The 26,527-nt window shown below is 40.6% G+C and overlaps 1 protein-coding gene across 1 annotated transcript; it reads right to left on the reverse strand.

Annotated features, from left to right (window-relative positions):
- Positions 1-337: 337 nt before the first annotated feature.
- On the reverse strand, positions 338-26,427 carry mmp2 (matrix metallopeptidase 2). Its single transcript, XM_067997871.1, has 13 exons — positions 26,051-26,427; positions 24,829-25,055; positions 24,139-24,287; positions 19,396-19,524; positions 18,761-18,934; positions 13,827-14,000; positions 10,213-10,386; positions 8,140-8,295; positions 6,695-6,821; positions 3,181-3,317; positions 2,329-2,488; positions 1,968-2,077; positions 338-1,342 (listed from the first exon to the last, which is right to left on the reverse strand). Exons 1-13 carry the CDS (start codon positions 26,201-26,203, stop codon positions 1,239-1,241), a joined length of 1,974 nt encoding a protein of 657 aa, XP_067853972.1. The 5' UTR covers positions 26,204-26,427; the 3' UTR covers positions 338-1,238.
- Between the last annotated feature and the right edge of the window lie 100 nt (positions 26,428-26,527).

Below are 26,527 nucleotides of genomic sequence, written 5' to 3' on the forward strand. Positions count from 1 at the left end.
AAGGGAAAAGTCACCGTAAACATCAATTGTGCTTGAAATAATTTCATTTTTGTTTTCAAATTGGAATGTATATTAAGAATGTACTTACCTAATATGAGGTTATCACATTTTTACACCTCTAACCTCCTCTCTTGTTTTTAAATAGGTTTATCAACCTATGTTGCGAATGAGTTGATTTGCATCAAAATGTCTAGCTCAGGGCAAGGATTTAATTAATTAAAAATATATTAATACCTATTGTGATGTATGGGTTAAATCATTTCTGGGTAATAATGAGATAACTTTGTCTGCCTTTACTGTCATTTCACCGCTAAATATTCACAAAAATTGGACTTCAAACTCTTTGACAGCTTTATTGAATACCAAATTTATGGAAAAAAACAAAATTAGTACAAGAATATTTCAAAATATCACAATCCTTTTTAGCTTTGTTTAACACTGTAAAATAACAAATTGAAACACCTGTGTTTCATGTGAGTTGTAAACTTTTAAATCATATTTGAGCACTACAGAAGTTTTGACCAAGTGTTCTCTTCAAAATTGCATTGTTCAGATCATACACAACTTCATCAACTTTAATTGTATCAGTTAGCACAAATAACCTGATTTTGGGCTGTTTTCAGATATCCATCATATATTTGTTCTATATCTGTTTTTGATAGCTGATTGATTATTTCCATGTCTTGGTTATTACTGTATTTGAATACCACTGCATAGAACATAAAACTGAAGAATTAGTTTAGATTTGTTTAGAGCAGTTCCTGTATTTTTAAAATTTTCTTCATTTTTTTTCATTCGTTCATGGGATGTGGGTGTCACTGGCGAGGCCAGCATTTATTGCCCATCCCTAATTGCCCTTGAGAAGGTGGTGGTGAGCCATTTATATGAATATCGCCTGTGTTTAAAAAAAATAGACCAGTGAAGTACAGAAAGCATTCTCAAATACTTAAATAATAGTTTCTCATTATAATTCCATCACACTACATAAATCAATACTTTCGACAACCTGTGTCGTCACCACTTTTTCCATAGTTCTCACCGAATAATGAAAATACTGACCTAAAACTATTGTTTCACTAGCAAAGCTGGATATATAATACTGTTGTATTTGGTCTTGGTGTAAAATTCCAAGTTTGACTTTACAACCGTAAGACAATGTTATACTTGCCATGATAACAATAACTTTCAGCTAAGACATACGACTATTTGGAGGAAAAAAAAGATAAATGATAGAAAACCTAACAACCGAGCCAGTCAGTTTTCACACTCCCTACTTTGACAATCTTCAAGCTCTCATCTTCCATTTTCATATAGTACCAATCCTTGAAAAAGTAGGTGTGTCCTGTGCAAAATGAAAAAAAAAGGAACAGATTTAAAACACATTTAATAGTGAGCATTTAGAATTTTTCCTGCAATTTAATGGCTTCTTGACTAAAATTTCTGTTGGGCAAAATGCAAGGATTTTACTTTTGGGACCTGTCTCTGCCTCTCCAAACTAGTCAGTAGGAAGTTCATGAGTATGACTTAGGCAGACTGACTAATTTTTCTTCTCCTGGGAAGGAACTTGGTGGGGGGGGGGTGGGGGGGGGGAATGTGGTGGTGGACAGGAGGGAAATGCCTCATCTCTTCCCAGTGGCAAAGATTGAGAGTTTACTTTATGCAGGAATTACCAAGCTAGAAGATGAGTTCTACCACCCTTAAGGCATGGCACATTAACTTGGAACTCTACTTTTACTATTCACTTTCAGAATTCAGAAACAAATGTTGAAATGTTATGTCAAAACAAATATTTTCATTACAATTATTTACATACATGTGTTTTTCATAAAAAAGAGAAAAAGTAAGAAATGTGCCTATCGGATCACAGATTCCATTATGACAAGACTAAGATTGTTTGGCTTCCTGTTTCTTAACTAGTGACATTCTATGTCTTCAGCCTTTGGTTATTTCAAGAAAGTTTGGCTCACCATTTCCAAGAGACTCAAGGGTGCAATCTAAGTTATCTGGGATGCCATTCCAGGCATCTGCAATTAACTTAGGGAATCCAGCATCCATTTTCTTCTTAATTTCATTATATCTGTAAGAGTTTTGAAATACACCCTCTTAATTGTAGTGAGGTAAATTCTTCATTATAACAGCTATGAAGGAATATTATTGTACTTTTTGTTAATAACATGAAGTGTCAATATAAAAATATATATCATCTGCAACAATGTGAAATCTGAGGCTTCAGATTTTGCACATCTACAAACAAAAATGAATTTTACTATTTGAACTATGAACCAAAAATATTTATTTCCATGATTAATATTTAGAGATTCAGCCTACCTCCAAAACTTGTCACCTGCAAAGAAGTAGGTCTTCTTGTTTTTCTTCCAGTTAAAAGCTGCATCAATACGTGGCAAGTCATCTGGCAGCCCGAGCGTGGAGATTTTCTTGGGATATCCTTTCTCCAGATCACTAGCTCTATAAATCCAGTGCTGATCACCTAAATAAAGAAGTCCATTGTTTACTAGGAATGTAGAAACCTCAGATGACCATTGCTCATCTGAGGTTTCTTAGTTTTAGCATACATGTACTTTGCAAAACAACTAATTCATCAGACACAATGAATCGGAGTAAAGTTACATTTTCACTTTTTAACAGCTAGATTCAAGTTCTGAATAACAGGATGATAAATAGACCTAACATTATTGGAGGAAAGTGATTTGCACTTTTGTCCCAGATTACTACTTTATACAAATCAAGCCTTTTATTCCATTTCACATTTAACATACTTCTTGGTCATTATTGCTTCCATATGTAAACTAGTGACAGTGAAAGGTCAAAATGTGGAAAATGTGTGTTTTTGAAATTTGGTTTGACCTACTCCACTAATTCCGCCTATAGGATCTAGCTCAGAATTTTCACAGAACTTCTGTAGTTTTACAAAAATAATGTTAAAATGGATGTATTGTTTGCCTTTTGGGTAACTAATCATTTTTAGTAGCTACAAGTACTTTTAAAATGTTAATTTTGTGATTGAACAAATCATTTAAATTCATTACATCTGTTCATTTGCAGAATTTTATCCAAGATTTTGATCCTTATCCACAAATTGTTCTTGACAAAATAACATTTGTATTAAATAATATATTTACTGAATCACAGCATTTATGTGATCTTTATTGAAATTAATACCTGCAAAGAATACAGTCTTCTCATCTAAAGGCTCCTCATAGACAGCGTCAATTTTTTCAGGCACATCAGACCAGTAAACAGCAACAAGCGTAGGTCCCATGGGTTTCATCCGGGGATTTGTGGTTCTCCACAAAAATCTAAACAGCACAAAAGATTTTAGGGAATGTACAATGGTCTGATTCATCAGCACATCTGTTTCTGATCATCGTAGGCAAAGTGTATGCCAGCAGTAATTCCATGCCTGTGCAAGAGAATGCTCATTAAAAAATTATGTTTTAAAATAAAATCTAAACAACCATATGTATCTGCAAATTTAATTTAAAAAATGCGAATGACCCATTTTACTTCTCTGGCAAATGGGAGAATAACTTGGCTATCTTTAAACTGGTGATTCTACTAAACTAATTTAAATATAGCTAATTACATGCAGATGACTATAAAAAGTTAGCCAAACTTGTCCAAAGCAGCCATGTTATAAAGAAAACCTTTTAATGGATTGATTAAATCATTGGTAATTGAATTTTTTGAGGGGGTGACTAGGCGTGTGGATGAGGGTAACGCAGTGGATGTGGTATACGTGGATTTCAGTAAGGCCTTCGATAAAGTCCCCCACAGGAGACTGGTCAAGAAGGTACGAGCCCATGGAATCCAGGGTGCCTTGGCACTTTGGATACAAAACTGGCTTAGTGGCAGAAGGCAGAGGGTGATGGTCGAAGGTTGTTTTTGTGACTGGAAGCCTGTGGCCAGTGGGGTACCACAGGGATCGGTGCTGGGTCCCTTGCTGTTTGTGGTCTACATTAATGACTTGGATATGAATGTAAAAGGTATGATCAGTAAGTTCGCTGATGATACAAAAATTGGTAGGGTGGTAAATAGCGAGGAGGATAGCCTCAGTCTGCAGGACGATATAGATGGGTTGGTCAGATGGGCGGAACAGTGGCAAATGGAATTTAACCCGGAAAAGTGCGAGGTGATGCACTTTGGAGGGACTAACAAGGCAAGGGAATACACAATGAATGGGAGGACCCTAGGCAAGACAGAGGGTCAGAGGGATCTTGGTGTGCAAGTTCACAGATCCCTGAAGGCGGCGGAACAGGTAGATAAGGTGGTAAAGAAGGCATATGGGATACTTGCCTTTATTAGCCGAGGCATAGAATACAAGAGCAAGGAGGTTATGATGGAGCTGTATAAAACACTGGTTAGGCCACAGCTGGAGTACTGTGTGCAGTTCTGGTCGCCACACTACAGGAAGGATGTGATCGCTTTGGAGAGGGTGCAGAGGAGATTCACCAGGATGTTACCAGGGCTGGAGCGCTTCAGCTATGAAGAGAGACTGGGAAGATTGGGTTTGTTTTCCTTGGAGCAGAGGAGGCTGAGGGGGGACATGATTGAGGTGTACAAAATTATGAGGGGCACAGATAGGATGGATACTAAGGAGCTTTTTCCCTTCGTTGAGGGTTCTATAACAAGGGGACATAGATTCAAGGTAAAAGGCGGGAGGTTTAGAGGGGATTTGAGAAAGAACTTTTTCACCCAGAGGGTGGTTGGAGTCTGGAACTCACTGCCTGAAAGGGTTGTGGAGGTAGGAACCCTCACAACATTCAAGAAGCATTTGGATGAGCACTTGAAATGCCATAGCATACAAGGCTACGGACCAAATGCTGGAATATGGGATTAGATTAGACTGGGCTTGATGGCCGGCGCGGACACGATGGGCCGAAGGGCCTCTATCCGTGCTGTATAACTCTATGACTCTATGTAACTCTTTGTAAAAATGAGTAATGTTAATAAAGAGAAGAACATTAGGTAGTGCAAATATTTTAGAACATCATTTAGGTTGTCAAATGTTAAGGAATTAATTGTATTATTTTTACCCTTTCTTTTAGTGAGATTAACTTTTAAATCACTGGCTCCTTGAAGAATTAAGACAGTGACTTGTGGTTCTGCAGCCTCGTGGTTTAACAGTAAAACTTAGCTCCCTTAATAAAAAGGTGTTGGTGTAAATTTTTGTCTTCAGTGCATATTGGCAATTTAGGCATGCGCCCTTCGATTCCTGTCCATTCTTTTTAATGGAGGAAACAATCACGAAGGTACGCGTCTGAATTACTGAGATGCGTCCCTGGGATGTGAAGTTCTGATCTGGGAGCACTGAAGATGAAAATTTACCCCTTCATAAAGTTTTCAGACTCCAAGGATCCTTACAGATCCTTTTATGAACTACCAATATACTGTATGATTTCCAATTTGTTCTATTCTCCAAACATGTTTAACAAATAAACAACCAATAGGATTTTTGATGCTGAGTGCGAAATAGTTGAAACCTGGCTGGGATTATAAACCATTACCATAACAGTAATGTTTCAATCTACATTACAGGTGGCTGTTAGAATTCCAAGTACATCCTAACAAAATAGACCACTGCTTTGGATTTTGGTTTGTTGTCATAGTTTAAACTGTGGGGCTGATAGTGAGGTCTTTGGTGTCCATAATGTAGCTGCACTTTGGGTGCCGCCTTCTTGCATTATGGGATGCTGAAGCCTGCTGAATGCCCCACGCACATAGCGCATAACAATACATCCCGCAAGTGTTTGTAGTGTTCAGATCTTATGCACTTGTTGTGCACTAGGTTTATTGTGACCCCGTAAACATTTAAATAAGGGATAAACCGTGTAATGCATTTGGAATGCCTGAAGAGCACTGTTCACCATCAGCATTCTGTGCAGACATTTTGGATTGCTACAGAATGCTGTTATGCAGTTGCAGCAGCTCTTCCGTTTCTGGCTTAATCACTAGCAATTCTATAGCAACTGCTGCCCCAGTCATAATTTTGTAAAGTGCTGACAGCCCAGGCACATCCCTTCAGTTCTGGAGTTGGTGTACTGTGGTATATCATCTGGCCTGCCTGTCTTTGCACTGTGGTAAACCCAGGAAGAAGAGGTGTGCTTTTTTTGCAGCCTGCCAAAGAGGGCTACAGCTTTCCATTACTCGAAAACACTGGCTTTGTAGACACTGAAATAGCCTATTATAATAAATACAGCCAATATTCCCTTGAAGATTCATACTCTTCTACTAGTTTTATAGCTATATTTAACACTTGTACACTCAATGGTAACTTAGTTGTGACTACCATGCTAAAGAGGTTAATACTTATAAAGTACAAAGTAGCCTAGGTTCTGAGTACACAGTCCATCTAATTCAGTTATTGTTTTGGCCTCCTTAGCAATAAAGATGACATGCCATACCTTGAATTTTCCATTATGGTGTGATTCCTGCCAGAAATGGCAGATGGGAATAACATCTAATGCCACTGGCACTGGCCTTGTTGTAATTTCTGAGGTCATCTTAATTAGAATAACTTGGGCAAACGCAAGGGGGGTCATTTTAACTTTGTGCGATTAATGTAAAAAGGTGGTAGCGAATCAGGAGCCCATTTTACATCTCCCCCGATTTTTATTTCCATTGACTTATTTATGGATAAATTAAAAGATAGATAACGAATGGAAAAAGTCCATACCGATCTTTAATGAAGAAAGTTTCTCCTCTGACTTGTGTTATTGCATCAAAGACCAAGTTCTCCTTACATAGATCCATAGGAGTGACAGGACCCTGTGTTGGTGGCAACTGTCTATCGGTTGGCGTACCTGAAGTGGACCCAGAATACACAAAGTTTGTGTTCAGTTGGCAGGAAACACAAAAGAAAAGTTATGTCAGCGATAATGTTGACAAATGTTCAGCTATTTCAACAAGATAACATGTTATCCTACTGATACTATACTGTATCAGTAGGATAACATGTTAATGAATCAGTTGAATAGTATATTATGGCAATTTATAATTGGAATTTTTCAGACTGTGTGCTAGCTTTCCCATCTCAGCTGCTCTTGAATTGACATCCAGGCTGGTAGAGAGTTCAATGTTTATCCTACAACTGCTCCCTGACAATGCCTGCAACCTTAATTATAGAATTAGTTTCCTGGCAAATGGGATTTCAATGTCTCCCACAAAAAAGAAGTTTCTTTACACTGTTTTTTTCATTATATAAATAGGGGGGTCAACTCTATATTTAAAGTACTCCTCTCATGATTCTTCTGCTTTAAGTAGTTCTATGGCTTGCAGTCAACTTAGTGAACATTTTTCTTAACACCTATAGGAATTTAAGAACTATAGGAATTACAATGTACAAATCAAACTTTAGCTTTCCTATTATTAATTTAGGGACAAGGTAGCATAGTGGTTATGTTACTGGACTAGTAATCCAGAGGCCTGGACTAATAATCTGGAGTCATGAGTTCAAATCCCACCACGGCAGCTGGGGAATTTAAATTCAATTAATTAAATAAAATCCAGAATTAAAAAAAAAATAGTATCAGTAATGGTGGCCATGAAATTACCGGATTGTCGTAAAAACCCATCTGGTTCACTAATGTCCTTTGGAGAAGGAAACCTGCTGTCCTTACCTGGTTTGGCCTATATGTGACTCCAGACCCACAGCAATGTGGTTGATTCTTAATTGCCCTCTGAAATGGCCCAGCAAGCCACTCAGTTGTAAAATCTCGCTAAAAAAAGTCATAATAAGAATAAAACCAGACAGACCATCCGGCACCCAGACACGACAATGGCAAACCAGCCCAGTCGACCCTGCAAAACCCTCCTCACAAACATCTGGGGACTTGTGCCAAAATTGGGAGAGCTTCCCACAGACTAGTCAAGCAACAGCCTGACATAGCCATATTCACAGAATCAAACATTTCAGCCAATGTCCCAGACTCTTCCATCACCATCCCTGGGTACGTCCTGTCCCACCAGCAGGACAGACCAACCAGAGGTGGCGGTTCAAGGCGGCGGCTCACCACCACCTTCTCAAGGGCATTTAGGGATGGGCAATAAAAGCTGGCCTTGCCAGCAACGCCTACATCCCATGAACGAATTTTTAAAAAATTTAGTCCGCTGTTACTGTACCGTAAAGTTTCTGAATGCCAAGAATATCATCTTGTGAGAGCCTGAAGCGTTTGCTGAAGGTGTAGATTGGGGCCATTAGCGCTCCAGGGTCTTGGGAATGCTCCAAACCAAGTGCATGGCCAAACTCATGGGCAGCAACAAGGAAAAGACTGTAACCTGCAAGAGCCAAAAAGAAAAATCAGGTTGTACTCTTTTTCTCAAAATCTGTAGAGGAAGGACACAGCATATGCTCTCATGTTCATATCTTTAGCTGTTACCAAAGGCTAGAGATGCATTTCACCTGTGGATATTCATAAACTCTCTCCACCAGCAAACATACTGACAATGACCTTCTGCAAGCCTTTCTGGCCCACCCTTGGCATAAGTCCACCTGGAGTGTGGTGGAAGGCCTTGGAATTTAAGCTGGGAACCAGGTACACCAGGGATCTTAGCCTTGTCTATGAGTTTCCAGGAAGGGGTAGGTCTCCATAGAACACCCATCCACCCTAATAATGGCCCCTGATGTCAGAGGAGGTGTGGCCAGGATGAGAGAATTCCCAGGCCTGGTTTATATCAGGTAGCTGGTGCACAGGGTCAAATGAGGCATACTGGGCCTAGCCAAGGGTCCCACCAAACATTGGTTATAGGGTTGAGGCTATCTGTGTAACACTGAGCAGTTGGTTAGTGCTTCATTACTTGCACTGCTGCTTTGGTGGGTGCCTGAGATGCCCCGTTGCGGTGTGGGTGCTGTCAGTAAAATGTTAATTAAGGAACCACCTTGTGAAGCTGGATACTTTGGCAGGGTCGGTAGCAGAGCTTCCCAGGGTGCATATCCTGGCGTTTATGCCTGGAGAAAAGGTCTGAAGCTTTTCATGACTATTGGATAATTGGGGGAGCGATGTAATCCAGGACTTTGCAATCTATCCAGACATCATCGTCCCTCCGTCATCCTTTCTTTTATTGTCCCATTTTTCACTCCTTTGTCACCTATCTTCTGTGTACTTGTAAGCCACTGCTATCTAACATCATTTGGTGCCTGTCCATTGACTAGTAATTAATCATCCCAGACATATTCTAGAATTGGAGGCATGTTTGAATTTCCCCGCATTGTGAAGTGGACTTCACAGCTGAGCTCAATCCTGCCCTCATTCAAAATTCAGACAGCACACTTTTAGCAGGGGGTCACTGGATAGTGATCGTGAGTGGGAACTCTGGCCAATTTTCCCCTTCTTAATCCAGGGGTTTGGAGGCCAACTGCCACTGCAGTTGAGATCAGCCAACTTAGTCAGTTCTTCTTAAAAGAATTTGCACTTATGTAGTGCCTTTCATGACCTCAGGATGTTTCAAAGCACATTATAGCCAATAGATTATGTTTTGAAGTGTGTTCACTGTTGGAATGTAGGGATATGTAAACACCATCTCTATGGCATGCACCCTATTGTGTACTGTCTTTAAAGCATCAGTCAGGCCTCAGGCCATTGTTACACCATTCACTGAGTGGTATAATTAAGTAGGTTATGCTGCTCCTCCTTCCCTCTGGTTCATGAGCTGGGCAGCTTCATTTCTCACAAATATGGAGAACTAGACATATTCAACTAGTCATCTCCATAATTTCTTGGGCACTGCATTGCCAAGACAAATAAAGTCAATTATCCACTCTTCTACAAGTACTTTCACATTTGGCATGGCAGAATGCAAAACTTATTTTTTTAGTTCAGGTCAACTTTATATGCTTGGCCATTCCAATTAGGAAACTCTTCACTGGGTGTCACATAACAGCCATTGTTGCTATTAAGCTTTTTAATTCTAGTGGGCATAGGGGTTGGCAACAAAGCCCTGGGAAGACTACTGACTGTATTACCACATGATGAGCCAGCCATCTACATCACCCTAGTGGCAATCTTCTGGACAGGAGACCCAGAATGACAAGTCTCCAGTCAACTGCTTTCCAATCCCAAAAACTGTGAATTTCTTCTCTCAGATACACAAAAAAAACTTAATTTTTTTTCTAACAATGTTTACAGTTCTGAATATTTAATATTAAAAGTGCTCTAGTCCCTTCTCAGTACTATTCGCCTTCCATCTACAATTTACCATTGTCAGGGCAGAATCCCCACTTGCTGTCTTCATCATAATTTCCAGTGGTCGCACACCACATCTGACCATCATTGCGTCCGCTAGTAGTGCAAGACTGATACGTTGTACCAAGGAAAGTGAAAGGAAATACACACGGTACACCATCTGAATTTCCTCCAATTGTTGACATGGCTGAAATGAAGAAGAAATCAGGCAGATGGGCAACATAAAAAAAATTACAAACCAACAAACTAGGTAATTAGAATTTTTTTTAGAATAGAAAAGTGATGACATTTAGAGTATTGATTTTAAAAAATCAATTTCGTAAGGGTCAGGAAATTCCATTTATTAAATGCTACCAAGCAATATACAAATGCCTTGTCCACATTAACCACGATACCAAGAAATATTGTGTTCTGTAATTGCAGTTAAAAAAAACAACCCCCACAGCCTGAACTACCTTATAATAGTTATCAGTTGGTCTGCTGTTGGAGTAACCAAATCAAATTGGTTTATTTAAAATTTATGAAAGAGAATTTTGCTCCAACAAAGCTTTTTGTCATAACATGAGATTGGATACTTTGAGGCAATTGTCAGGTTGGGTCCATTCAGAATTATCACAGCACATGATACAGAAATGCTCATTGAGTTCATGTCATTGAGCCTAAAATTTGTCATATAATCTCCCCTTTCCTTCACACTATTCCAAAACATTTTAGGCAGCGTAGTCCCTGATAGATGGTAATAGGTTTTCACAAGGTCAAAAAAGAATAAGCCCATGGGACCCAAGGGAGAGTGGCAAGTTGGATCCAAAATTGGCTCAGTGGCAGGAAGCAAAGGGTAATGATCGACGGGTGTTTTTGTGACTGGAAGACTGTTTCCAGTAGGGTTCCGCAGGGCTCAGTACTAGGTCCCTTGCTATTTGTGATACATATTAATGATTTGGATTTAAGTGTCGGGGGCATGATTAAGAAATTTGCAGATGATACAGAAATTGGCCTAGTGGTTGATAGTGAGGAGGAAAGCTGTAGACTACAGGAAGATATCAATGGACTGGTCAGGTGGGCAGAAAAGTGGCAAATGGAATTCAACCCGGAGAAGCGTGAGGTAATGCATTTGGGGAGGGCAAACAAGGCAAGGGAATATACAACAAATGGGAGGATACAGAGAGGTGTAGAGGAAGTGAGGGACCTTGCAGTGCATGTCCACAGATCCCTGAAGGTAGCAGGACAGGTAGATAAGGTGGTTCAGAAGGCATAGGGAATACTTTCCTTTATCAGCCGAGGCACAGAATATAAGAGCAGGGAGGTTATGCTGGAACTGTATAAAACATTAGTTAGGCCACAGCTTGAGTACTGTGTACAGTTCTAGTCACCACATTACAGGAAGGATGTAATTGCACTAGAGAGGGCACAGAGGAGCTTTACGAGGATGTTGCCAGGACTGGAGAATTTTAGCTATGATGATAGATTGGATAGGCTGGGGTTGTTCTCTTTGGAACAGAGGAAGTTGAGGGGTAATTTAATTGAGGTGTACAAAATTATGAGGAGCCTAGATGGAGTGGATAGGAAGGACCTATTTCCCTTAGCAGAGAGGTCAATAACCAGGGGGCATAGATTTAAAGTGATTGGTAGAAGGATTAGAGGGGAGTTGAGGAATTTCTTTTCACCCAGAGGGTGGTAGGGGTGTGGAACTCACTGCCTGAAAGGGTGGTAGAGGCAGAAACCCTCAACTCATTTAAAAAGTACCTGGATGTGCACATGAAGTGCTGTGACCTACAAGGCTACGAACCAAGTGCTGGAAAGTGGGATTAGGCTGGTGCGGACACAATGGGCTGAATGGCCTCCTTCGATGCCGTAAATTTTCTATGATTCCAAGTGGCAGAAACACAACTACCAAAAGTTGGCATTTTCCTTTTCTGGATGTGGTAAATATTTGTATATCCAATGGTCATATTGAAGTGTGGTAGTAGTGGTTACCCTGAGCAGATAATTTTGTCGAAATCGGTTTCTTTATTTAAAAAATAGCGCTTTTTGCCTTCAATATCTGTGACTCAAAAATTAGACTTTGCTATGTTGCTTTTCAAAAGTGCTTTGAAAGCAGATATAAATCATGGTGATGATCTAACTAGCCTCCAATGATCTTATTCCCTTTTGCTATTGCACTGGTAGGGTAAAGAGAAAACTGGTGGTTGCTGAGTATGACTGCTCTTCACTTAGCTCAATATACACGCAGTAAAAAGTCCCATTCATTCTGGACTATTGATGTCAACCTAATAATACCCATTGATTCAGATGAACATTATGACACAGATAATGCAGTCTTGGGCAATAGTGCTAGACCCGCTGCTCTTTGGGTGTTGCATGCACCTGTAGTGCATCCCGGTAACCTCGCACTTTAACAATTATTTGGCATCCCTGGTGCTCAGCATCACACATTGGGTGTACTCCAGGGTCAGAGGGCTGATTATCTGGTTATAGTAGATCTCAAAGGAGTGCTGCTCGTCATTAAAGCTGGTCTGCAATTGGGGGGGAAATGGCTGGAAACCGACAAGGGAAGAAAACTGCACCAGTGACACTGTTTGGAGGTCCTGTTGCAGCAGATCTTGCAGAGGACAGTGACACTTTTTTTGGGAGGTGAGGACCATCCTACAATAAAGAGCAATGCCGGCGCAGCATGGAAGGAAGGGATTGAGTTTGAATGAATGCTGTCTCACCTATGGCCCAAACTTGACAGCAGGTGAGTAACACATTTTCTGGATATACAAGGATGCCAAGGAAATTATATTAACATGTGGCTTCATTTTAAAATGCTGGTGCACGATCAAAGAGGGAGCATGCACTGCACTTTGCAAACTGTTAATCTTCCTAAATGCACAGGCAGGCTCATGTTAATCCTGGGCACTGTAATGTTATCATATCAAAGCATTAACTGCATAGCCCATTAAATGTAGCGAGCAAGTAGCACTAAGAAGGATTCCAGTACAATGGACCTGAATGTTGCAGTTCACATACTAATGGCCTGAGTACTTGGGTGGCACACATCTTCTCACACATTCCTCATTCCAGCATATGTTACTTTCATATTTGCTCACAGGAAAAGGCTGCTCATAACAAGAGGCAGTGCATGCAGATAGGAAGGGGGTCACTAAAGCTGCAAGCCTTGACTCCTTAAGAGGAGAGATCCATGGAGATTCTGGGCATGGAAGCAAGAGAGAGAATGGGGGAGGGGACGATCAGAGACCTTCCGTAAATTCAAGAAGCCTTCCTTGTAGTGACTATTTTAAATGGTTTCTTAGCCTATGGAGCACTGTTCAGATATTCCACTTACATTATGGAAACTGCCCCTCATTTGCATGAGAATTGGGTATTAGTAAACCCAGTACAAACCTGGTGTACAGGCTATAAATGCCCAGAGTACGTCTGGATCACGTTATCCAGCGCTGCATGCTTCAGGAGCTCCATAGGCCTCAAGCTTCAGTACCCAATACTTAGTAGTGATACGGGTGCCAAGGATCACATTGTTGGCCCACATATTTTCAAGGAATGACATGCTTAAATAATAGATGAAGAATGTCATACAAATCATGTAAGCCACCTTTTATTCATGTTTCACACATAAATGGTTAGTACCTTGCTCTGGGCAGAAGCCATATTTTCTGTCTGTGTCATAATTGCTGGTTGTGCCACACCATCGATAGCCATCTGATCTTCCATCTGTTGTGCAGCTATCATACTGCTTGCTTTCAAAGGTAAAAGGGAATGAGCATGGCTCTCCACCACCATTTCCTCCCATAGTAAAGAGGGCTGCAAGGAGGCAAAACTTTTGTATTTTGTTATATGCTCATTTTTAGAGGAAACAAGTGAATCGGATTTTTTTCCTTCTATAATTTAGTTCCAAAGTTGATCAAGCAAAAGTGAGGAAGAATATTCCTGGCTTGCTATTTATTTAGAATTGATCTATGAACTTTAATAACAACAATATTGAAATATAGCTTTTTTTAAGAAATGTGAACATCTGTTTTAATGACTCATATTTAACAACATCCAGTTTCAGCTGCAGTTTTGCAGCTGCTAAGTAAATGGGTCGAACTGTAGGTCATTTTGGATACTGCAGCTTAAGGTCAATTATGGCTGACTCATGAATATGCAGCAACAAAAAGAAGTACAAACAGACTTCTTTTTGGCCAGAGTGAAATCACATGTCTACACTGCTAAACAAAAGTATAATAACAGCAGCAGAATAATAGCACCATAAATGGAATTTTTCTGGTTGATAAAAGTGCTGTTCTCAGCGAAATGCAAGTTGTAACACTCTTACAAGTATAACAGTGCCAGTATCACTACAAAGTATTCAAAAATTGGTACGTACCACAAAAACATTTATATTATATGCAATATAGCCCTTTTTTTGCAATATAGCCCTTTTTTTGTAATATTTACATCTGTGATAATCAACACAATGTGGTGAAATTCACTAGATTCAATGATCCACAATATGTTAGTAACTATGAAACAGAACTTTGTACCTTAGCGGATAAAGGCACCATCCAGTGCGCCAATGAGCCACAACAATCAGGTTCAATCAAGGGGCTATGCTGAGTTAGATGATTTCAGCAGGTTGCCAGATGGGTCCTTACAACTTGCCTCAATAATTCTGGGCTGGGTTATGAAAAAGATTAGCCAATTCCCACTACTGACCAAAATACAGTGACATGGGTCTGTGGAATTGTACTCCAGCACAAGTCACTGATTTTAGGGCAGGAGCTTGCAAATGGTTCCCTCTCCTCAGGTACTGTCCCATCCCCTTTTAAAACAGTCACCATCCTCAAAAAAAAATCCTTGACCCCTCTATCCTTGCAAACTACTACCCCATCTTGAAATTCTCTATCCTCTCCAAAGTCCTTGTTGTCACCCAAATTTGTGCCGATCCTTCCTTCAACTCCATCATTTAATCTCTTCAATCATATTTGTACCCTTGAAATTGCCTAAATCAAAGTCTCAAATGATGAATTGTAATGCATTTTCCCTCCTCATCCGCCCGAACCTCTCTACACCCTTTGACACGGTTGACTACTCCATCCGCCTCCAACGCCTCTCTTCTGTTGTCCAGCTCAGTGGGAATGCCCTCACTTGATTCCACTCTTACCTATCCAATCATTGCCGGGGCAACTCCAGTGATGGTTTCTCTTCCTGCCCCCACACTGTTACCTTTGGAGTCCCCCAGGGATCCATCCTGGTTCCCTCCTCTTCCACATCTACATGCTGCCCCTTAGCGACATCATCCAAAGATACTGGGTAGAGGTTCCATATGTACACTGATGACACCAGCTCTAACTCTTCACCACCTCTCTTGACCCCCCCCCACCCCGCCACTGTCTTTGTGCTTTCAGACTGCTTGTTTGACATCCAGTCCTGGATGAACCGCAATTTCCTCCAGTTAAACAGTGGGAAGACCAAAGCCAACGTCTTTGGCCCCTGCCACAAACTCGGTACTATTGCCACCGATTCCATCCTTCTCCCCAGCTACTGTCTCAGGGTTGAACCAGATTATTGTCAACCTCTGTGTCTTATTCGACACTCAGCAGAGCATCTACATACATATTCTCTCCATCACAAAGACTGCCTACTTGTACCTCCATGAAATCGCCTTCCTCTGCCCGTGGTACAGCCCATCTGCTGCTGAAACTCTCATCCATAACTTTGTCACTTCCAGACTCGACTATTCCAATGCTCTCTTGGCTGGACTCCCTTTCTCCATGCTCCGTAAACTTTAACTCATCCAAAACTCTGCTGCCTGTATCCTAACGTGCACCAAGTCTTGCTCATCCACCAATCCTGTTTTTTAATATTCGTTCATGGGATCTGGTTGTTGCTGGCGAGGCCGGCATTTATTGCCCATCCCTAATTGCCCTTGAGAAGGTGGTGGTGAGCTGCCTTCTTGAACCGCTGCAATCCGTGTGGTGAAGGTTCTCCCACAGTGCTGTTAGGAAGGGAGTTCCAGGATTTTGACCCAGCGACGATGAAGAACGGCGGTATATTTTCAAGTCGGGATGGTGTGTGACTTGGAGGGGAACGTGCAGGTGGTGTTGTTCCCATGTGCCTGCTGCTCTTGTCCTTCTAGGTGGTAGAGGTCACGGGTTTGGGAGGTACTGTCAAAGAATCCTTGGCGAATTGCTGCAGTGCATCCTGTGGATGGTACACACTGCAGCCACTGTGCGCTGGTGGTGAAGGGAGTGAATGTTTAGGGTGGTGGATGGGGTGCCAATCAAGCGGGCTGCTTTGTCCTGGATGGTGTGGAGCTTCTTGAGTGTTGTTGGAGCTGCACTCATCCAAGCAAGTGGAGAGTATTCCATCACACTCCTGACTTGTGCCTTGTAGATGGTGGAAAGGCTTTGGGGAGTCAGGAGGTGAGTCACTCACTGCAGAATACCCAGCGTCTGATCTGCTCTTGTAGCCACAGTATTTATATGGCTGGTCCAGTTAAGTTTCTGGTCAATGGTGACCCCAGGATGTTGATTGTGGGGGATTCGGTGATGGTAATGCCGTTGAATGTCAAGGGGAGGTGGTTAGACTCTCTCTTGTTGGAGATGTAAAGAATCTTACAACACCAGGTTATAGTCCAACAGTTTTATTTGAAAATCACAAGCTTTCGGAGATTATCTCCTTCGTCACCTGATGAAGGAGATAATCTCCGAAAGCTTGTGATTTTCAAATAAAACTGTTGGACTATAACCTGGTGTTGTAAGATTCTTTACATTTGTCAACCCCAGTCCATCACCGGCATCTCCACATCATTGTTGGAGATAGTCATTGCCTGGCACTTGTCTGGCATGAATGTTACTTGCCACTTATGAGCCCAAGCCTGGATGTTGTCCAGGTCTTGCTGCATGCGGGCTCAGACTGCTTCATTACTTGAGGGGTTGCAAATGGAACTGAACACTGTGCAATCATCAGCGAACATCCCCAATTTTTAACCTTATGATGGAGGGAAGGTCATTGATGAAGCAGCTGAAGATGGTTGGGCCTAGGACACTGCCCTGAGGAACTCCTGCAGCAATGCCCTGGGGCTGAGATGATTGGCCTCCAACAACCACTACCATCTTCCTTTGTGCTAGGTATGACTCCAGCCACTGGAGAGTTTTCCCCCTGATTCCCATTGACTTCAATTTTACTAGGGCTCCTTGGTGCCACACTCGGTCAAATGTTGCCTTGATGTCAAGGGCAGTCACTCTCACCTCACCTCTGGAATTCAGCTCTTTTGTCCATGTTTGGACCAAGGCTGTAATGAGGTCTGGAGCCCAGTGGTCCTGGCGGAACCCAAACTGAACATCGATGAGCAGGTTATTGGTGAGTAAGTGCCGCTTGATAGCACTGTCGACGACACCTTCCATCATTTTGCTGAGTGAGCGTAGACTGATGGGGCTAAATTGGATTTGTCCTGCTTTTTGTGGACAGGACATACCTGGGCAATTTTCCACATTGTTGGGTATATGCCAGTGTTGTAGCTGTACTGGAACAGCTTGGCTAGAGGCACAGCTAGCTCTGGAGCACAAGTCTTCAGCACTACAGCTGGGATGTTGTCGGGGCCCATAGCCATTGCTGTATCCAATGCATTCAGCCGTTTCTTGATATCACGTGGAGTGAATCGAATTGGCTGAAGACTGGCTTCTGTGATGGTAGGGATAGCGGGAGGAGGCCAAGATGGATCATCCACTAGGTACTTCTGGCTGAAGGTAGTTGCAAACGCTTCAGCCTTGTCTTTAGCTACATCATTAAATAAATTTAAAACAGAAATAGACAGTTTCCTAGAAGTAAAGGGAATTAGGGGTTACGGGGAGTGGGCAGGAAATTGGACATGATTTTAGATTTGAAGTTAGGACCAGATCAGCCATGATCTTATTGAATGGCGGAGCAGGCTCGAGGGGCCAATTAGCCTACTCCTGCTCCTATTTCTTATGTTCTTATATGCTGGACTCCACCAATATTGAGGATGGGGATGTTTGCAGAGCCTCCTCCTCCCGTTAGTTGTTTAATTGTCCACCACCATTCACGACTGGATGTGGCAGGACTGCACAGGTTTGATCTGATCCGTTGGTTGTCCTTGCAGACCTACATTGGTTCCCAGCCCTCCAACTTCTCCAATTTAAAATTCTCATTATCATGTTTTAATCCCTTCATGGCCTCACACTCCCTATCTCCTTAACTCCTCCAGCCCGATAGCCCCCACACCAAATTCTCCGTATCTCCAATTTTCCATCTTATCCCTGTGCTCCACCACTGGCAGCTGTGCCTTCAGCTGTCTAGACCCCATGCTGTGCAATTCCCTCCCTAAACCTTTCTGCCTCTCCACCCCCTCCTCCTTTAAGGTCCTCCTTAAAACCCGCCTCTTTGACCAAGCTTTTGATCACCCCTCCTAATATCCCCTCCTTTAGTTCAGCGTCCATCTTTGTTTGATTATGCCTCTGTGATGTAGCTTAGGACGTGGTTCTGCATTAAATGTGCTATATAAATGCAAGTTGTTGTTGTTGTTGAGCTGAAAATGCTGTTTAAAACAGAAAACTTACATTCATGAGGACAGAATCCATATTTTGAATCTACATCGAAATTGGAAGTTGTGGAACACCAGGGGAATCCATCGCTACGGCCATCAGTGGTGCACGAATGGTATTCCTTCTCATTAAACAAAAAAGGAAATTTGCAAAATTCACCTTCTGCATTCCCATACCTTGCCTTAATAACTGTAAAATACAAAAATGAAAGACATCCTGAATTCCAATTCAGCAATTACAATCTACTTTAATAAATATTAGAAAATTGTGATTATAAAATAATAATTTTAATATCATGATTAATATTAGCCAGTCAAATAGTAGATATCAATATTAGTAGTGGTAATAGTTTTTGTATAGATTAAATGCGTACACACTTCATCAAAGCTAAGAATTTGAAGGCACCTGGTGATCATGAAACAATAAAAAAAGTAATACTTTACAATGCTTGAAAACTGAGCAACTTTGAAAGTACTCTCTTATTCGTGGTTATGTTATGGCCAATAACTACAGTATAAATTGACACAATCTGCAAAACATTGGTTCTTGCAAAGTTTAACATTTAATGACCCGATTCAAATGAAATCAAACATGAACAACAAACTCATGACTAAAATGAGTGCACCACGGATAAACACATTACTGCGTACCTAGTCCTTCACCTAGCGTCCAGAGCTCATCATCATCAAAATGAGAATCACCGCCAATTCCCTTCCCTGGGGCAAATGCATGTGCCAGCAGGCCATCCTTCCCATCGAATGGATATCCATCACCGTGTTCTGGAAAAAGTTAAAACTATGCTGCACGGTTACATCCTATATACATCACTATTCTTAATTACAGAACAATTTTATCTTTGGCTATCTCTAAAATGTTTTACTATGTTGGTTACTGTTACAGTCTCTAAGCAGAATGCACTGAATTCTCACTGCTGCTTTAATACACAAATTATGTGGGTAGCAGTAGCTCTACAGTTTTCCAATGCCATTGTAACACAGAATTGCATACAATAAGTGGTACGTGTAACAAATGACAATAGCAATCTTTAAATAGAGTATAGAAGAGGAAAATATTACGTAGACAATTTAATTTGTTTCTATATTTATGTTCACCAGATTTAACTATTATTTTCTCTTTACTATTCCCATTAATAACCTAGATGTAGGTGTTGGGGGAATGATCCGCAAGTTTGTGAATGTTACAAAGCTATATGCAAGTTTCAGGACTGTAGAGGAAGCTAAACTGCTGCAAGCAGATCTTGATGTGTTGGAGGAATGGACCTTGTATAGCAATTGATGTTTAACTTAGAAAAGTGCAGTGTTATGCACGTAGGCAGGTCTAATGCTAAATATACATACAGGGAACAGTATTGAATCCAGTGGTGAAAGATCTGGGTGTTACAATGAATCGCTCTCTAAAGGTTCATGACCAATTCTATGAAACTATAGCTAAAGCAAACAGGGCTCTAGGTTGTAATCACAGGACAATTCACTACAAAACAAAGCACACCATATCAAAGCATCCTTGTATAGGACCTTGGTAAGGCCTCAGTTAGAATACTGTATCCCGTTATGGTCTCCTCACATGGTGGGGGATATTGAAGATTTGGAAAGGGTGCAGAGGAGGTCACAGAATGATTCCCAGTTTAATACATCTTCGCTACCCAGATAGGCTCAAAGAGCTGGGTCTGTATACTTTTGTGAAGCACAGACTTAGGGGTGATTTGATTTAGGTTTATAAAATAATGAAGGAACTAGATGGTGTTTACATGGACCAATTATTTCAATTAGGTAGGTTAGGGAGGACTAGGGGTCCTGCTTACTGTGGAAATGCATAAAGAGATACCTGACCATATTAACTCTTTCTAATACACCTAACCCACAAATGTAGAAATGCATGATGGATATTTGACCATATTAACTGACCAGCTAATTCAATTTAAAACCCACATAATAATTTCTCATGAAAGATATACAGAAGCACAATTGTGTGATTACTTTGAGCTCTCTCTCATGCTGATAACTGTCTGACTAACAGAAATGAATGACCATATAGCCTTGAGACTAGGTACAGACTTACTGATAATAAAGACAGTTTCTTAGGGAAAAGCACTTTCCCAGGCCTGTGTCCAACATCACGAGACGGTCATGGGAACCAGAGGGTGGGTTCCCTATTTTTGATTGACTAACTACCTGAAACAATAAAGAATGTATGTGTACGCCCATATTCTATGACAGGTGGGCGTTGTTAATGAACTGTGTAAACGTGAGCTGTTTCTTGAACTCAGCGAAGACGTAGCCCCAACCATTGTTTGGGGTACACTTCCACTTGTACAAGTTTCTTAATAAATTCTTGCTTGTCTGAATTAAGTGTTTGGGAGTTAATGCATTGTATATAATAGATAATATTAAGTTTAAGTTTTCGACAGTACAAGCTATGTAAGGACAGAACTAGGTTGGGTGTTCGGCAGTTCTTCTTTTCCCAGAGAATAGTGACCCTGTGGAACAGGTTGCCGACTCATACAGTGAATGCTGATTCACTGTATTCCTTTAAAAGAGTTGGATATGTTTCTAGCTGGGGTGGAGATCACCTCGTTAGGTAATATAAATCATGGTCAATGATCTCCTGGACTAGTTTCGATCGACTGAAGGAATTGGAGAGGAATTTTCTGGATTTGTTTTCCTCAAATTGGCCTGGGCTTTTAATCTGCTTTTCATCTCTCCCAGGAGATTACATGCTTCCAGGTGGGTAGGGAGTGTCTCTATCATGATACATAAGGCATCACAACTATATGGGATAGGCTAGTTGGTTCAGTTGGTCTTTTCCTGCCTGTCATTTTCGTATGTTCGGACGCAACTTCCCTTTTATTATAAAAATTGCTATTTTGTCAGCTTTGATATTGAAGCCCTCCTCAAAAAAAAATCCATACTAGAAATAGGATCAATACTACAAAAATACCCCACTTGCATACAAAAGATTTTGAAAGGAGTTATGAATATTGTTCAAATAGAATCAAGATACAACTAGAGCTGATGGACTGGCTGTATCATCATTCCCAACAAAGCAAGTTACTGGTCTTGGCCATGCCTTTGGGAGAAGCATGGAACATAGTTTAGGTACTTCCTCATAAAAAGAAAATCAAAACAAATGAATAAGTCCTAGTGGGCGGGTTATCAGCAGCACTGCTGGAGGCACTTGCTCTTTCTGGTTGGAGAATGTTGGTTGCATAGCACAAAGGAATCAAAATGTTGGGGAGAAAAATAAAGATAAAATGGGGCAGGGAAGATAGCAAGCCGCACAAATGTCGTAAACTGGAAATAATTGTTGTTCATAATTCAGCAGTGATACAAATGTTTTAGCAGCTATTTTAGTGCAAAATATATTTGTGCTATGTTACTAATTGCCTACTGTTTTTCAAGTATATTTTGTCCTCATTCTGCACGTTTCTGTGCTGTTTTTGCTGGACATCAATTTGCATATTTCGAAGATTAGTGGTCAAGTTTTAATTACTAATTTTAACAATTACTTTCTCTCAAATAATCATCAGTTTGATTAAAATCTGACTTACTAAGGACAGAATCTAATCATGTAAAGATATATTGGTACAATTTCCAATTTACTTAATTTTGAAAGGAAGAAAGATTTTGATGAAAGAATGCACATTACTAAGGCAAAAATCGGATAAAATATTTTAAAATAATCAAATTGACAACTCTTTTCAAGTATAGAATGCTTGTAGATGCATATTTCAATGCAATGAAAATTACTGTCATGCCTGTTTTTAAAAAGTGAAATCTATGACAGACGCTCCGCCCAGAAGGCTGTAAAAATGGACCCTGATTTTAAATGTACTCACAAGGCTTCCATCTATCAGGCGAGTGCTTCAGCCTCCTATTAAACCAATGGTGATAAGATGGCAGCGGAGTGGAAAACCTGCATTAAATCTACCATTTTGATTTTGACACCCGTACTGCCCAGTTTCTGCCGGGCAAAGGGAGTTAAAATCCCCCCCTCTCTTTTCTCTCAAGCTGTTTTTGTTTATAATAATCTTTCAGATAAAGTAATAGAGTCAAAGGCATTTGAGACATTCAAAACGCAGTTGGATGTTAGGCTGGGTAAGTTGGAATATTGGATGAATGAACCTTTTCTCGTCCACCACCTTTTGTCAACCAACAGCTAAATAGAATTGTTTTAATTCACACTATTTTTGAAAACACCTTTCTGAATTGGAAATCTAAAATAACAATTTTGATAGCATGGCCATAACACACTTAAAGGAGTCTATTTCTTAAATGGCAAAGCTGGTGACGGATTTATACCACTAACAACACGCCAAATGAAAAATATTAGGAAGATTTACTATTGGTTCAATAACAGAGGAACCAATTTGAATCTGGTGGATTGAGGAAAGTGTGATTGTACATTCCCACCCAATTATTTGTACCAGTGTGTATATGTCCTGCCATAAGGTAGAATCAACTCAGTTGAGCCACTTCTTTCATCACTCTTTAAAGACATACTACCTTTATGCCTTGAGAAGAGCTGAAATGGAGAATCATTCTTTAAATTAAATCATCACACGTGATGACTTTATATGGGCGAACACAAAGGTCCTAAAATTCCTCGTAGGTTCCCCTGGTCGCTCACCATAATTCTAGAAGGAAACCCCCATATAAATGGCAGAGACCCAATGTAGCCAATTTTGGGAGTTCCCTAATTGCCTCATAAGAAGCAATACCTCCATTTTCCCCTTACAAATGAAATAGTAATAAAGGGATGAGGACTCCCTATGCATGCAGTTTCTTCTCCTCATGCTAGACTGGGACCCAGTGTATGCCGATACCCCTAAGCAGGTGAGGCATACTAGCCTTCACCACCAGTGAGGTCCAGGCTGGGCAAGCAGTCTGGACCCCCAAAGAGAGCAGATCATGGGGACCAAAGAGAATCTGGTTGGAGTTAGGCCTGGGCACCCATTCTCCAATGGCAAGTGGAGACCAAAGCTTCCGGGTGCACGGGGCAGATGGGCGATACAAATGCACCCAGAGTGGTGCTTGCACCCGGCTGCACCATGTTAATTAGGTGCCCTTCCAATGACCCTGCAAACTCCAGCATACCAGTGCTGGTGGGTGCCGGCAGTTGCAATTCTGACTGTTACGCTAGGATTGCGCCCTGAGAAGTTTCAGTCCAAAATATTTGCTAAACATAAAGGGTTTGACAAACACTTTCATTAATTGTATCAATTTTAAGTGCCTTTATGAGGAAGCATCAAAAATAAGTTTCAAAATTCCCATTAGACATCACCTACCAATACCCACATTGAACATTAATAATCCAATATGGATTTATTGCCCATCTTCCAAAATTAAATTAGGTTTCAAGAAAAACAATGTTACCCCAGCGCCCAAAGTCGATCATGATATCCGCTTCTCCATCCATAATCCTTGAAAATTTCAGTGGTGTGACGTCACTCCACACCTTAAAAGCCCGAGCAAAAGCGTCATCAACAATCTCTGATTCCAGATCGAGAGTGTATCCCAAAATCCTGAGAGCAAAGTAAACAGAAGCTCACCTTGGAATTGGTAGTTTTCAATGCAGAAAAGTAATGAGGGGAACCCTTCTCACAACCCCTGTAATAACTGCATCCTTATAATAATTACATTACAACAGTGACTACACTTCAAAAGTACTTCATTGGTTGTAAAGCACTTTGGGACGTCCTGAGGTCATGAAAGGCACCCTATAAATGTAAGTGTTTCTTTCTTGATCTATAAAAAACTAAATCCTGTTTGACACTATGACAGGAAACTGCAGATTTGTTCTCATCCATTGAGGCGAATGGTGGATTCCTTTAGGTAGTACGTTCTATAGCCTCATTTCCTTAGTAAAACATAAGTTAATATGAAATAATATCTAGGAATATGACAATCAAAAACTTGAGTATTTATGTTTCTCTGCAACATATTTAGAGAACATGCATGCACAGAATAGGCTACATGCATTTAAAAGTATTTTATAAATCAATTATATCGGCTATTAAAGCGCACGCTACACAAACTATTCTGCATGTGTAAAAACATGCCTACCTGTAAGTTACAGTCTTATCCTCCCATTTGGGCTTCAGTGGGAAGAAGTTGTAATTGGCCAAGTCGGGAACTCCACATCGCGGCTTCTTTATCACGTTTACGGTCTCGTTATCCAATTCTCCAGTTTGTGGCAGTCCAAAAAATTTCTGCATCTTCTTCAGTGTGTCTGACAGTACCACAAGGTCGCACTTTTCTTTCGGGCAGCCATAGAATTTATTCAAGTATATCTATTCAAAACATAAGTTAATACTTTTTTTGTGTGGAAGTGGAATTTGAGTCAAGCGTTACTGAGTTACTTGCAAGAGCTATGAGTCAGTTCTTGATTTTACTTGTTGCAAACTTTACCAGTATGTAAGGAATTCAGTGTATATATTCGAAAGGTTAGGATTGACCATTTTAGTTGGGATTACGTATGTTTTGCACTGCGGATTCCACTACAGATTGCTCCTCTACGCTGATTTTGGGAAAAAAAACCTCGAAAGTTCAGACTGATAGTGAATAATTTTCTTAAATGTACTTTGAAAACGTTAACTTCAATATTTACACTTGTTAGTAACTTGCTGCTCTAAAAGCCAACTTCCATTGGCGAATAAACTGCAGAAAATAATAACCTCACTGTATATTCATTCTGTAGTCATGATGAGCCAGTTGGAAATTTGCCATTCTTCCTCAGCAGTACGAACAAAAACTGCTAGATTACTTGCAAACTTTCATGATCTTGAACGGATGCAAACCTGAGGCAATAACCGGCGTCTAAAGTATATTGATACATTGTTAATTTGACGAGCATTGGATGTTTTGAAATGTATGTCTTAGACACACTAAACACATTGAAACATAAAATCTGCTCTGTTTTACTTCTTCCTGTGATGTGTCAAACTATAATTTTGTTTTGACCACACGTATTTATTGAAAAAAACAATCCTATTGCTAAGTTATTAAATATCTCTTGTTTAAATAATGTATTAGGCTCCGATTATCTATAATACAGCTTTTCTGCTAGAATGGCAGTGCATTGCCAAAACGAACAGATGTTATCAAGGCCCTTTGTGTTTTCACTTATAGACCTTTAAGCAAACTTTGATCCCTCGGGACACTAGAAAAATATTCGCTTCCTTCACTTTGGCAGCTAGTGGAAGCAACAGAAAATGACATAAAACAGTAACATAAAACGCCATTTGCAAGGCACCGATGTTAGAAAGTTAACGACTACCCAACTTACAGTGGCTAGTTCCTTGTCTGTTTTCGTGCTGTTATCCCCTGGAAACTTGACTATGCCAGTCGGTGCAGCTAAAGTCTGTTGGACCCCGATGAGTTGGAGCAAAGCTACTTTTAAAACTAAGCGATAAAAGTTGTTGCTTGTTTTGATAGTCATTTTCTTCCAATGGGAAGGCCCCTAGTTATCAAAAAAAATCGCTGTAGTGGTGTCTCTTTGATGTTCTTCACTGCACAAACATAATGCTATTTTTCTCTCTCTCTTTTGCTATTACAGCTATCAGTCTGCAGGATAACAATGCGAGATGTGCTGGTGTTACTTGCCCCTGTCGACTCAAATCCTTTGTACTTCCAGATACGCAGTCGCGATCAATCTGCTCAGGCAGAGTACTGGCGGAAGTTGAAAAACCGACCGAAGGAAATACATTCTCTGGCAACTGAAGCACAAGCTTCCACAGGTTTATATTAGGAAATAAGACTATCA

The sequence above is a fragment of the Heptranchias perlo genome, chromosome 16 (assembly GCF_035084215.1).
Source record: "Heptranchias perlo isolate sHepPer1 chromosome 16, sHepPer1.hap1, whole genome shotgun sequence".
Classification (NCBI taxonomy): Eukaryota; Metazoa; Chordata; class Chondrichthyes; order Hexanchiformes; family Hexanchidae; genus Heptranchias; species Heptranchias perlo.

Bases quoted from the DNA above. Each gene is read 5' to 3' on its own strand.
- mmp2 (XM_067997871.1), bottom strand. From the start codon at position 26,203: ATGACTATCAAAACAAGCAACAACTTTTATCGCTTAGTTTTAAAAGTA. The intron at 8,296-10,212 runs GTAAATTGTAGA...TGGCTCTTGCAG, and splicing joins GGGATTCTGCCCTGACAATG to GTTACAGTCTTTTCCTTGTT. The intron at 2,078-2,328 runs GTAGGCTGAATC...AAACTCTTACAG, and splicing joins GCAGGTGACAAGTTTTGGAG to ATATAATGAAATTAAGAAGA.